General features: G+C 39.4%; 1 protein-coding gene across 2 annotated transcripts in view; it reads right to left on the minus strand.

Moving 5' to 3' along the window:
* The window catches only part of NBAS (NBAS subunit of NRZ tethering complex), a 191,597-nt gene that overhangs the window by 69,280 nt on the left and 107,382 nt on the right, over positions 1 to 14,935 (minus strand). For both annotated transcript variants that reach the window (XM_054194532.1, XM_054194531.1), the window contains 3 exons: positions 13,809 to 14,038; positions 3,847 to 3,957; positions 262 to 512 (listed from right to left, as the gene is read on the minus strand). In XM_054194532.1, coding sequence (XP_054050507.1) covers positions 262 to 512; positions 3,847 to 3,957; positions 13,809 to 14,038 — 592 coding nt within the window. The remainder of the gene's footprint in view (positions 1 to 261; positions 513 to 3,846; positions 3,958 to 13,808; positions 14,039 to 14,935) is intronic.

Genomic DNA, 14,935 nt, shown 5'->3' on the forward strand with positions numbered 1-14,935 from the left:
TTTAATCTGCATCACCAGTAGAAACCTGGTTTTAAGTACTTTCTGCTTGCTGTGATAGAGGAAACTGGATTTTCAGTAACAGTAAGAGAAGGAACTTGCTCCTATAAGATATGACTAACTTACTAAATTACTTGCATTCATCTGATATGCTTATTGAAAAAAATTACCTGGAGCATAACCTAGATAAGCATCGTCATGTCCACACTCACATAATAGTATAATAAATACAGCTATGAAGAAAAGAAACAGGAACTCTCCTACCTGGTGCAACTGCTTTGAATTTTTTCAGGAGTCGGATGTGAGTTTCAGGTTTAACAGCATGCTTCACCACTTCTGAGCAACCACAATTTTCAAGGAGCGTAAAATAATAGAGCAACCGCTGGTGATCTCTACCTTCAATACTTGGGTAAACATATTTAACCATGCGTTCATGTAAGGTTTCAGGACTGGTTTTCAAAGTCTCAAAGAGACCAAGACTTTGTGCTCTTTCTTCTATTTCCAGCGTCGATAACCTGCATTTAGAAAGGAGTTTGGCTTTAAAGGCCTGGAAATGCCATGAGAGACTCTTCAGCTGCACACTTGGGAGACAGGACAATACTTTCCTTGGCTTCTGGTTAACTTTTAAAAACATTTTGAAAGAGTAAATACTCATTCATAAATATTTAGACAGTCGTTATTCTGCATAAACAAAAGCTAAAGAGCTCTTGTATTTCCTGATCTTGTTATGTGTTGACTTGGACGCGCAGATTAAAGGTCATGAATGCTGACGTGGGATTGAAAACAGCATTTCACATCTGTAAGTACAGCTATATGTAAAAGTAGACATATGTCCAGAGGATGTGTACAGCAAGACTTAAAAAAAAATAAGAAGACAAGGAAAAAAAACAAACCCAACCAGACTTGTGGCTGCATGATGCTAGAAAATCCCATTGCCCAATTGGAAGTTCGCCTGATCTATTATCTATTACTTTCTATTTTCTATAATTGACAGGCACCTGTGAATGCTTTGAGAGGTATTATCACTGAAAATTGGCTCTTGCCCACTAGTTAATCTATTTGACACTATTATTCATGCTTAGCATATTTCATTTGACAGTTTTATCAAGTTGCTTCTCAAATTGTCATCCATGAAAGCTTATGAAAAGATCAGCAAGTCTTGGGTTGACCTCAGCCAGTCTCACTGCTTCAGGAAATTTTTTCCTGACCCTTTTTGAAAAGAATACATTAGCTCTTTCACAGCATGAATTCAGACACCTCCAGCTGACTACATAAAAGATCACTGAATGCAATCACTCCTTTTTTCCTCAGCTAGAAGAAAAATGGGTGCATATCAAGGAAGTCTCATCTTAACTTTATACCCTTCTCAAATCAAAGTTTTACCTAAAAACTGAGGAAAGAAGTAACATACAGATGACTACCACCTTGACTATCCCCAGAGTTCAATCACATGCCACGTTAAGTAGTACATTTCATTTGGAAATCAGATGTCTTCTAATCCCATTTGATTTTCTTCTACCTTTAAAATTGATTAAATTAGAATTTCAACATCAATTTTTCCTAAGTATAAATGCCACGTGTAAGTTAGTGTTTCTCTTTGATATCCGAGTAAAATTTGTCTCAGTTTCATTCCTAAAGATTATTTTCTTACAGCAAATACCACAAACACAACCTTCTCTCATTCATCTCAGATTCTCTGATTTCTGAGGGAGAATAAATTACCTTTGAGTTATTTTTACACCTAGAACCTACCCCAGGTAGGCTGTTAACCTTGCAAACATTATTTTAATTATCTAAATTCTTGTTATTTGTTAAGTGTTCTACCATATTGATTGAAATAAGTATGATATTAATGGAAATAAAGCATCATTCACTCTTAATATCAGACAAAACAGACACTTGGATGTGATGTATTTCAAGAGTGTGATTTGAATACATTTTTCTGTCCTCACCCAAAGTTCAAACTAAAGGCTAGATGGACATTAAATTATATAAACAGGATCTACTGAGGTTTGCCACGTGGTTTTGGGGCAGGGCTGGTGGTGGATAGGAAGGGTTCATTATGCTGTTCAGAAACAGAATAACAGATTCTGCCACAAGAAAACATAACATTTCCTGTCACTGAAATCTTAAAATGCATTTTATAGCTTTTTGGTAATCAAATGTGATCAGACTCTTCAGAAGAAGCAATTAAATTTTCACTGAATTTAAAAAAAAAATGTAATTCTAAATAATTTTCAGAGTCAAATTCACAGCACAAGAGAAAAACTTGTGATGTTTATTTGCCATAAAGTAATCAAAGAAATAGTTAATAGAAACTACCCTAGTGCTTCTTTTGAGCTTCTCCTACATAAAGTGGCTTATAGAAATACCACATATTTGGTTAAAGAGATTAAGTCTTAGAATAAACTTCTTTCAGTTCAGAATGAATGCATAACGAGGCATGCATTATTAATAACATAATCCCAAGACTAAAATATACTGTAATGGCCATATGCTGTCAATCAACTTTAAAATGAGATTATGATACAACAAAAACATGCTCAGCAGCACATTATGCTATTATACATCAATTTTCAAAACTTTTTTTGAATTTCATTAGGGAAAAGGTTGTTACTTTGTACTTCAGTGATTTCAGAATTCTATGAATGCTAACTCATGGAGGACAAGAACAAAGAAAATGAGAGAAAACTGTTGCAAAATACCTTAGGTAATATTCCAGTCCCAGAGAAGTCAGTTGGCTCTTTCACATTCACCCCAGTGTTGCCATGTTTATACCCTGACTGTCTATTTTGTTTAAAGCACTACATAATTTAGCAGCATCAAAATTTAGAGTGTATGACTCCTCTGTTTTCTAGAGGAAGCAAAGAAAATCTCAGAATGTTATTTCATCTTCTCAGATCTTGCACCAGCATCTATCAGGTGTTGGGTTTTTTTTATGCCTCATGTTTTATAAAACATTTTAAGGCTTTTTAATTAATAGTTAATGTTAAGAGAGGTACAAATACTGCTGTAAGCTAAAGGTGCTTTCACAATTTAAAATCTGAAACAAACGAGACAAATTTGATCACATCTGTCAGGACAGCAGATAAGAGCTGCTCTATTACACAGGGGGCTCTACATCACTGTCATCCAAATGCACTTTCAGGCAAGTAGCTTAGTGATTCATTGAATGGGTTTATTCACCTTTCAGTGGGCAAAAAATACGTGTCTGACTGACAAGATGTCAAAGTTTAAAAAAAAAAAAAAAAGCAGCTCTGGAACCAACTCTGGAATAGAAAAGAAAAGCATCCCTCTCCCCATGCCCCCACCAATGCCAGGTCTGGTCTGCCATAATCTTGTAGGCTAGAACAGCTCCAAAACTGAAACTGAGATGAATAGATGAATAATGTGAATGGTAAACTCCAATACATTTATTTCCTTTGCTATTATGTAGAAGAGAAATCAATAAATAGCAAAACTTTTTTAAAAAATAAATAATTACATAAAAATGATCAAGCCTCAGGACATATTCTAAGAACTGTAAAACTACCTACAAGATGAGTTGCTGTCAGAAGAGAGCACTAAGCATTCAAAGCCGTGGAAACCTAAACACTGAAACCAAGTCCCAGGATACTCTTAAGAACAGTAAGACACATACGGATTTCTACCCTTGCTTGTAACACCTGTTTCCGTGGATGATTACAAAAGCATCACATGGAAAAGACAAACATTACCAAGCTAACACAACACAATGAACACAAAAACACAAACCAAACTCTGCCCCCAATGTGCTTAAATTTTCTCATAGATTAGCACATATTTCTGTGTAACAGAATTCTACGTGTATTTGCAGGGGAGACAACATACCCGCTGTCGGTGAACAGAAATTCCAGATGGGTCATATAAACTTCCCAAAGTGGAACGTTGTATCGCTGAGCCAAAGAAACAGCAATCTTGTAGACATTTTCTTCCAGTGTTCTTATGTAGAAAAGACATGAAAGAAAACAAGGAAAAGAAACACTAAGCCCCAAGAGACACAACATGAAAATAAATATTTATATTACAAAAGTAACAATTTCTTTTTAATTGTTTTTTCTTTTCATAAACCAAGAAAATAGAACCACAGTTAAATAAAAACACATGAAGTGCATCTTCTTGTATTTGCTTACGCTCAGAGCTGCATTTGCAGAAAAAATAAAAAATAGGAAAAAAAACCCACCCCAAACCTCAAACTACAGAGCTATTCCAAAGACAGGCACCTGCTCCACATACACTCTGGTTCTCAATGACAGTTTCTGCTTAACCTTTGTGCTAAAGCAAAAACCTCAGTTTTCATTTCATTTCAATTATAAAGCGGCAAAGGATGTAACGTGTCACAGCGTTTATTTGATTTAGTTGTGACACCTACAGTATTTTAGCACCAGTGGTAGGTAGGTCCTCCAAGCTCTTCCTATGAGTTCAGACACAAACACTCTTCGTATTTGCAGACTGAAATAAGGTGTGAAAGTGTTCAGCTCCACTCTGTAAATGTCCAGGAATTATTAAAAGCTAGTTTTCTGTTATTGTATATCCCTTCAACGGAACACATGGTGAATCTGCGAAGTGACCAAAGTCTGAAGTTAACTTCATTATTAATTTTTACTAATCCTAGCATGGCTCAAATAGACACACAGAGTTTTTGGTTTTATGTTGGTACAGGTGCAATACAAAAATATTAAGGCTGATGCTGGGTTTTGGGTTGGTTGCGGTTTGTTTTGGTTTTTTTTAGAATAATTCCAAGAAAAATACTACTTGTTTATAATTACATCCTAATAGACCTGTCACGAACAACTTTTTTTAAAAGAGGGAATACTGCTGACTATGTTAGTTTAGATTCTTTTTAATTAAAACATCATGAGAGACTAAGGAAAAGCGCCTTACACAACATGAACTATTACAAAATACAATTGCAACTGTCAGTAAATTAGCTTACAAAATTATATTCACATGACACTTTTTTGGACCCATGTTAAAAAGAGTTTACTCCATAAACTTGAGTGACTTTAGCATATTATGTTTAACACCTTCCTAGATTGATTACATTGTTTTCTGTAATACTGGGAGGGTGGAACAGAGACACTGCGAAGCAACAGTAACCTTTAGTACAAAATTTTCTACGCTATTATCACAATGAATGTATGACAATAAAAGGAAAGCAGAACACCACCACTCCCAGATTAGAGACCATATCCTCACAGTTCTTTTTTTTTTCTTTCTTTCTGTCATTTATGCATCTTGATCTATGCTAAATAAAGCTTACAGCTAGAGTCTATGATCTTCTCGCCGTCCTTGGGGAACATGAACACCTGACACATCCATACACTTTAATTCTGATTTTTAGATGCTCAAACGTATCATTACATTCTACTGCAACAGTTACTACAGATACTGCAGAATTAAAATAAATCTAGGATACAGAGCAGAAAAGCAAAATGCCAAGAAAAAAACATAACACTGAAAAATCTTCACAACCAGCTATCAGAACAGTCTTTGCATTATAACTACTGCCCTAATAGCTAAAGCAAAACCAAAACCAACAAACCACAAACAAAAAACACAACAAAAAGCCCCCCAAAACCCCCCAAAACCAATAACCTTCTCATGATGACTCTTAGTAATAACAAAACCTGAAAAATATTATGCACTTTACATTGAATAACATGCATGTAAATTAAAGGAGGCAGAACAGAATCACAGACTAGTCTGGGTTGGAAGGGACCTTTAAAGGTCACCTAGTCCCAACCCCCTGCAGTGAGCAGGGACACCTTCAACTAGACCAGGTTGCTCAGAGCCCCGTCCAACCTGACCTGAAATGTTTCCAGGGATGAAGCATGTACTATTTCTATGGGCAACCTGTGTCAGTGTTTCAGCACGTTCATTGTAAACAATGTTTTCCTTCTATCTAGTCTGAATGTACACTTTTAGTTTAAAAGCATTACACCTTGTCCTATCGCAACTACAGGCCCTGCTAAAAAGTCTGTCCCCATCTTTCCTGTAAGTCCCCTTTAGGTACTGCAAGGCCGCTATAAGGTCTCCCTGGAGCCTTCTCTTCTCCAGGCTGAACAACCCCAATTCTCTCAGCCTGTCCTCATAGCAGAGGTGCTCCATTCCTCTGATCATTTTTGCATCCCTCCTCTGGACCCGCTCCAACAGGCCCATGTCTTTCCTGTGCTGAGGGCTCCAGAGCTGGATATAGGACTCCAGGTTGAACACAAGCATTAAGAGAAATCAATTTTGACAAAAATAAAAGTATTTACTGAAATATATTTAGGAAGAAGGCAAAACAAAACAAAAAACTTACCACAAAACCAAACCAAAACAACAAAAAAACACCAAACTGAAACAAAAAAAACACACTCTACCCTGTGTCTTCTGTTCCAATAGCCGCAGCACCTTCCCTCTGAGTTTCCAGCACTGCAAAGCTCCCTGTACCCAACCTCTTGAAACTAGACTCAATACTTGAATGAAAACAGAAGAGCACTTTTTAACCCAGCCAGCAATGACGTACATATAAGAGGACGATGATCTAAACTTTTTCAAAAATACTCAGTAAGAGTCATCTAGTCCTTAGAGGCAGATGCTCTAGTCTATTTTTTGACATTAAGGAGAAGCACCATGACAACACTGCATTGTAAATTCCAGATTAGTAGCCACAGTTTGTGCAGGTTGTCATTAAGCACATAAAAGCAGATTTTTTTTTTAACCAGGGATACATAACAGCTGTTGCAAATCATAACACACAAACTTACATTCCTTTGCCTTTTCCAGAAATCATTTGCTGTACTCTCAAGGGGGTAACTAGTTGAAATGAAAACAAAGATTCCTGCAAGAACTGCACAGTGACTATGCCACTGGCTAAGGGGAAGATAACAGAGGATATTCAGGTAAAGCTACACTGGAGATGATGAGGTTAACAGAACTATTCTGTAGGCTAGTCCTCAACACTGATCTCAATACTTTCATTTATTAAAAAAACAAAACCAAAAGTACAATACATTACTTTCCTTGTATCATCAATTCAGATACAGGATATCTTAACAGAAGAAAAAGATGATCTTTAGGAATGCTCCAATAACCCTCTGCTTAAGAAGTAAATGCTACAGTGACCTCTGAAACGAACAATGGAGCTACTGGAGAGAGTCCAGTGAAGGGCCACAAAGATGATGAATGTCCTGGAGCATCGCTCCTGTGAGGAAAGGATGAGGGAGCTGGGACTGTTCAGCCTGGAGAAGAGAAGGCTCAGGGAGGATCTCATCAATGTATATAAATACCTGAAGGGAGGGTGCAAGGAGGACAGAGCCAGGCTCCTTTCAGTGGTGCCCAGTGACAGGACCAGAGACAATGGGCACAAACTGAAACACAGGAGGTTCCCTCTGAACATCAGGAAACACGTTGTTACTGTGAGGGTGACCAAGTACTTGCACAAGTTGTCTAGGAGGCTATGGAGTCTGTATCCAGGGAGTTATTAAAAAGCCATCTGGACACAGTCCTGGGCAACTGGCTCTAGGTGACCCTGCTTTACCAGAGGGGTCGGACCATACAGTCTCCAGAAGTCACTTGAACCTCAACCATTTATGATTCAGTGAAAGAGGAAGATGATACAAATGCTTTAGTACCATGTTAACTCAGTCAACCATATAATCAGCAGTGGCTCTGGGACCTACTGGGATCCATTCCCCCTAGCACTTCATAAACCTTACTAAAATCCTATCCTTCTGCCTTAACAGTGGCATGCAGTGGCAGCATAAGGCAATGGACATTTAAGGAAATGATATTGTACAAGTAAAGAACAGTAACAAACTATTTAAAACAAGATAATGTTATATATGTATAATGTTATAAAAAGATAACATTGACAAGACAAGAACAAGTAGTTCTTACGCAATGAAAAGCTCAAAGAATGTAAGAATGTCCATTACCTTGTGAAAGACTTTTTTTTTTTTTTCACCCCCCTTTTCATGCCCAGCCCTTAACTGCTTGTCTCTGCAAGCCTGAGGACTGCCAGAGAAATCCCCACTGAAAGGATGCAGGCACAGTTTGGATGTACCTCCTGTGTTATGCTGCACCAAGACTGGTGCAAAAACAAATTCAGAAGCAGTTCTTGGCCACCCTGCCTGTGTGCTAGCATGTATTTCCAAAGTATCAAAAAATATGCCTATAAAATTATATGAAAAAAATATACGTAGCTGTGCAATAGCATTCAGCTGGAAGTTTGCTGACTACCTTCAACCTCACAGAAATAAAGATTTGGCAGCTCAGAGCAATTTTTTTTTTTTTCTATCTTGGTCTCTAAAACCTCTGTTGTATCATACATGTGCATGTGTTTGCTCACAATCACTGTCTTTAACATTTTCTGTTGACATCAATCAGCTACAAAGCGTTAGAACCACCACTAGATTCAATCACAATAAAGGGAAGTGAGATGCGCTTTTCCAGTTGCCCATCCTCATAAGATGATTTAAAAAAAAAAAAAAAGTCCAATTTGGAGAAGTGAACTGAAGATTCAAGCCAAGAGCCTCTAGTTTCCGCTCATGTTTGAAGTGGAAAAAGGAGATGGAAGGCTACAGTGGTTTGTTACGTTCTGCAGCAGCAATGCATCGGGGAGAAAAGGCCGTGTCTACACTGGCCAGAGAGCACAGCAGCACAGCAAAAGCATACACAATGGTTCAGAAGCTAATGTCACTAATAAAAGCTGAAGTATATTCAAAGTGGTTTGATACAGGACCTTCTGGTTTAGTCTTCTAGAAAGGGACCTAGTTCACACGCACCAATATCATTCTGAGAAACCAATAAGCACAAGCTGAGTTATAAAATTCAGATTGCTTGATAATTGCACAACTTTTCCAAAAATCTACAGTAAATATTTCAGATCAGTTATATAAGACAAGGAAGAAGTTGGTGCTAAATCATTAAAATCAACTTCCGATTTCAACATTTTAAGAGAAGGAGTGAAGGGCTGAAGACCTCAGAGCAGGTGAATGAAAAAAAAAAAAAAAAAAAAAGGCAGCCACCCAAAAGCTGGCCTCAGGTAAAAGAATAATTTAGAAACCTTATACAACATAGTTGGCCTGAAGCTACATGGGACTTCACCTGATTACTCCAGAATTCCCACTCAGTCTTGCTCTAGCTTCACAAATTCCTTTCCAGATACATTCTGGATATATTTTGCCCAAATAAATTGTTAACTGCTTGAGAACTAACCTTGGCTAAGTCTGTGAGGCACCCAGATCTTTAAATGCTTGATAAATAATGCATAATGAGCTCTAATGTCAATATACCAAATATTGAAGAAAAAATTGACAACTATTTGTTAAGTGGTTTTAGCAAATTGCTCATTCTAGTACAAAGCTGTTTTGTAAATAAGATACCATCTCTTCCAGGTGGTGTTCCTGCAAACAGCACTTCATAAAAGATTAAAAACATGAGGCACTTAATGATAATTCAAAAATAAGAAAAAATATGCTACACAATTATATTTAATTCGCACATTGTTTCCATGAGAAAAATGAAGATTAAGAGTCAACTGAGAAGATTAAAGCAAGGAAACTGCAAGCTGAAGTAGTAATTAATTGGATCTTTCCAACACCCTAATACAGAACTACCACTCTCATCCCCATGCTATGAAGCCTTATTTTTACTACCCCTTTCATACTGTGTTTCGATCTCTACTTACTGTAAGGAACTTTGTCTTTGTGATATTTACTTTGTGTTTATGAAAGACAGTATCTAAAGGACTCTTGGTTGAGACAGTAAGCAAGCAGGCTGCATCCAAAACAAACACCTACAGTAACAGAAGGATTTTCGTACTGAAGTTACTGTAGACAAACATCAAGATGTAATGTCCACCTACTGATAGGTGTTCAATGAAAAACATATACAAAACAGGTAACTCTTATGGAAACGTTAAAAGATGCCAAAATCTATGCAGGCGTAGATTTTATAGATGCAAAGCAGCAGCTTAGTGTTCAAAACCTGAGTTATACTATTATTCTTATTCAGCATTTCATATCAATGTTTTTTTACTAACAAATTCCTATTGGAATTCCAGCTATGAGTAGCTACATAGGTGGAAGACTGTAAACATCCAAATATACTCTTCAAAAGCTTTATGCACAGAGTAGTTCAAAATTAGGTTAAAAAAATATATTAAAAGTTTCCTATTGCACAGAACTCTTCCTTTGACAGTCCAGCAGCTATTCAACTATGATTGCCTTCAAAACATATAGAATTTAAGTATATTCATGACTTCTTCACAGCTTAAAGTACCTGCATACAGATGTTAATTAAAGGTATTTTTAATATTAAAAGACAGTACTATCCTATATCTTTCTTTTTTTTTTCTATTCTGGATAACTGGAAGTGAGACAAAAACATTCTAAATATTAGAACATGCAGTGAAGGCTTCAGTACTTAGAATCATAGAATTGCTGAGGTTGGAAGGGACCTTTAAGATCATCGAGTCCAACCTTTAACCTACCCTGACAAAAGCCACTTCTAAACCATGTCCCCAAGTGCCCCATCTACCCTTTTTTTAAACACCTCCAGGGATGGTGAATCCACCACCTCCCTGGGCAGCCTATTCCAATGTTTAATAACCCTTTCAGTGAAAAAGTGTTTCCTAATATCCAATCTAAACCTCCCCCGACGTAACTTGAACCTGTTTCCTTTCGTCCTATCACTTGTCACCAGGGAGAAGAGGTCAGCCCCCATCTCTCTACAACCTCCTTTCAGGTAGTTGTAGAGGGTGATAAGGTCTCCCCTCAGCCTCCTCTTCTCCAGGCTAAACAACCCCAGCTCCCTCAGTCGTTCTTCATAAGGTTTGTCCTCCAGACCCCTCACCAGCTTTGTAGCCCTTCTCTGGACACGCTCCAACACCTCAATGTCCCTCTTGTAGCGAGGGGCCCAAAACTGAACGCAGTACTCGAGGTGGGGCCTCACCAGTGCCGAGTACAGGGGGATCATCGCTTCCCTAGTCCGGCTCACCACACTATTCCTGATACAGGCCAGGATGCTGTTGGCCTTCTTGGCCACCTGGGCACACTGCTGGCTCATATTCAGCCGTCTGTCAACCAACACCCCCAGGTCCTTTTCTGCCGGGCTGCTTTCGAGCCACTCTGCCCCAAGCCTGTAGCGCTGCATGGGGTTGTTGTGACCCAAGTGCAGGACCCGGCACTTGGCCTTGTTGAACCTCATACCATTGGTCTCAGCCCATCGGTCCAGCCTGTCCAGATCCCTCTGCAGAGCCAACCTCCCCTCAAGCAGATCAACACGCCCACCCAGTTTAGTGTCATCTGCGAACTTACTGAGGGTGCATTCGATCCCTTCATCCAGATCATTGATAAAGATATTAAAGAGAACCGGCCCCAGCACCGAGCCCTGGGGGACACCACTTGTGATTGGACACCAACTGGATTTAACTCCATTTACCACCACTCTCTGGGCACGGCCATCCAGCCAGTTTTTTACCCAGCGCAGAGTACACCTGTCCAGGCCATGAGCAGCCAGTTTCTCCAGGAGAATGCTGTGGGAAACGGTGTCAAAAGCTTTGCAAAAATCCAAGTAGATAACATCCACAGCCTTTCCCTCATCCACTAAGTGGGTCGCCTTATCATAGAAGGAGATCAGGTTTGATAGGCATGACCTGCCCTTCACAAACCCATGCTGACTGGGCCTGATCACCCTGTTCTCCTGCATGTGCCGTGTAATGGCACTGAGGAGGATCTGTTCCATGACCTTCCCAGGCACCGAGGTCAGACTGACTGGCCTGTAGTTCCCCAGATCCTCCTTCCGGCCCTTCTTGTGGATGGGTGTCACATTTGCTAACCTCCAGTCAGCTGGGACCTCCCCGGTTGTCCAGGACTGCTCATAAATGATACCAAGTGGCCTGGTGAGCACTTCCGCCAGCTCTTTCAATACCTTGGGTGGATCCCATCCGGCCCCATAGATTTGTGCACCTCCAGGTGCTGAAGCAGGTCCCTCACCGTTTCCCTTTGGATTACAGGGGCTTCATTCTGCTCCCCATCCCTGTCTCCTAGCTCAGGAGTCTAGGTACTCAGGGAACAACTGGTCCTACTGCTGAAGACTGAGGCAAAGACTTCATTAAGTACCTCAGCCTTTTCCTCTTCCTTGGTCACTATGTTGCCGGCCCCATCTACTAGAGGACAGAGATAATCCTTAGTCCTCTTCTTATTGCTAATATATTTATAGAAACTTTTTTTGTTGTCCTTGACAACAGAAGCCAGGTTTAGTTCTAGCTGGGCTTTGGCCCTCCTGATTTTTTCCCTACATAGCTTCACTACCTCTTTGTAGTCGTCTTGAGTGGCCTGCCCTTCCTTCCAGAGGCCATAGATCCTCTTTTTTTCCCTAAGTTGCAACCCTAGCTCCCTGTTTAGCCAGGCCGGCCTTTTTCCCCGACGGCTTGTCTTCTGGCACATGGGGACAGCCTGCTCCTGCACCTTTAAGAACTCCTGCTTGAAAATCATCCAGGCTTCCTGGGCTCCTTTGCCCTGGAGGACTGCCTCCCAGGGGACTTTGTCAACCAGGCTCCTGAAAAGCCCAAAGTCCGCCCTCCGGAAGCCCAAGGTAGCAGTTCTGCTGACCCCTCTCCTTGCTTCTCGCAGAATCGAAAACTCTATCATTTCATGGTCACTGTTCCCAAGACAGCCTCCAACCTTCACATCCCCCACAAGACCTTCCCTGTTTACAAACAACAGATCCAGCAGGGCACCTTCCCTAGTTGGCTCTCTCACTAGCTGTGTCAGGAAGTTATCCCCTGCACATTCCAGGAACCTTCTAGCCTGTTCCCTCCCTGCTGTATTGTATTCCCAGCAGATGTCCGGCAAATTGAAGTCCCCCACGAGGACAAGAGCTCGCGATCTTGAGACTTCTCCCAGCCGTTTATAGAATATTTCATCTGCCTCCTCATCCTGATTGGGCGGTCTATAACAGACTCCTACTACGATATCTGCCTTGTTAGCCCTGCCCCTGATTCTTACCCATAAACACTCAGTCTCATTATCACCATCATTAAGTTCAAAGCATTCATAACACTCCTTAACATACAGGGCCACACCCCCGCCTCTCCTTGCTTGCCTATCCTTCCTGAAGAGCCTATAGGCATCCATGGCAGCACTATAGCTATGTGAGTTATCCCACCACGTTTCTGTGATGGCGACTACATCATAATTATCCTGCTGCACAATGGCTTCCAGCTCCTCCTGTTTGTTGCCCATGCTACGTGCATTAGTGTATAAGCACTTCAGCTGGGCTATAGGTCCTTTCTCCTTTTTACTGGCGGGAGTCACTTACAAATGACTACAGGGGAAAAAATATTGTAATAATTTAGTTAAGCCGACTGTATGTTAAAAATAAAACACAGATTATTAACCTTTTTTTTTTAAATTATAGTTCATTACAAACTTTGATGCTTGGCCATACCCCAATAGATTGCCAGAGCAGGTTTACAAGAGATTAAAGGAAGAGATGAGATCTCTGCTTATGCTCTGATTTCATTCACCTCTTATTAACTTTAATGATAGTAGTTAATAAACAAAGAGTCATAGCTTCCATTAAAAGTTATCAATACATTTATTTGAGCAACATTTCATTTAAGGGGAGTAGTTGAATAGAAAAAGCTCCAGTTGTAGCAGCATTACAATGTAAATATCTAAAGCAACTGGCAACTTATCCCTTCTAAAGGTCAGCACTACTTTCAATTTTCTTTCATGATTTAAAGATTAAAGTAATTCCATTTCAAAGTAAAGGAAATAAACATAATAGACATTACTTACTCTGCCAATCCTAGTATTGTTTCTCTCTTGTACTGTCCATCTGCTGTAAATCTCTGCACATCCACTCCTTTGCCAAGTCCTTGCAGAATCTGAGCTTGAGTGAAATCCAGTAATCGTTCGTTATAGTAATGCAGCTGATTTATCAAAGTTGCAATTTCTTCAGGCCAGTCTGCATAGCCATACTGAGTAACATGCTTTGTGACCATCTGAATCAGCTCTTTTGGATCAGCCTGTGAAAGTAATTTAAGACAAACTAAAAAAAGCCCTGTAGATTTCTGAGAAAAAATTACCATTTTGTAATTGATCCCTGTGTTCAGAAGTAAAAAGCTTTTTTCCATTTTTGAGAATTTTTAAGTACAACAGAATTCTAAATTTTCTGTAAAGGCTATTTGCTATGACTTTAAAATTTGTCCTTTTGGAAAGTTTTAGACTGTTCCATATGCTACAAAAATTCACACAAACTTACCGAATCAAATTAATACTAACAAGCACCTCACTATGACTGAATTAATTTGTTTTTCAAAACCCTCATTTTAATCAATACTGAATTAGGCAAATGATTGGTAAAACACTTCAACAAATCAAAGAAAACTTACCAAATCCCTCCTCAGTTACAAACACTATAAGTTTACTCAAAACCAGAGATTCTACTTTAAAAGAAAGAACGGAAGCAATATTGCAAATTGGGCTTTTTTTTGCTACTGAAATTTCTTATACACTTCTATTATATAGAAGTGATAAAAGGAATAGCTTTGCATTTTAAGTGTCAAACACAAATACTTTCCTATGGCTAGGCTATGGCTAGGCACCTCCACTTGAACGCAGCTGTGTGCAATACGTAATCACTCCGCACACTCAATGCCTTCATTTCTCTCTTCCAGGAAAAAGGAGGCCACCAGCAGCACTATGCCCACAAGGAAGCACCGTGACTTCTCGTGTGGCACCCACCGAGGAAGGAGCGCTGCTAAGAGAGCCAACTGCAATTGAAATACTTCCTAAAAGAAGCAGCTAATTTAACTGATGTGATCTCAAGAATGTTGAGTGTACTGAACAGATTTACTTTGTTTTTATTACAGAATAATTCTGCTAAATTAGAAGCTAAACTTATGAACATTAACTAGAGTGCA

This window comes from Rissa tridactyla, chromosome 3 (assembly GCF_028500815.1).
Source record: "Rissa tridactyla isolate bRisTri1 chromosome 3, bRisTri1.patW.cur.20221130, whole genome shotgun sequence".
Lineage (NCBI taxonomy): Eukaryota > Metazoa > Chordata > Aves > Charadriiformes > Laridae > Rissa > Rissa tridactyla.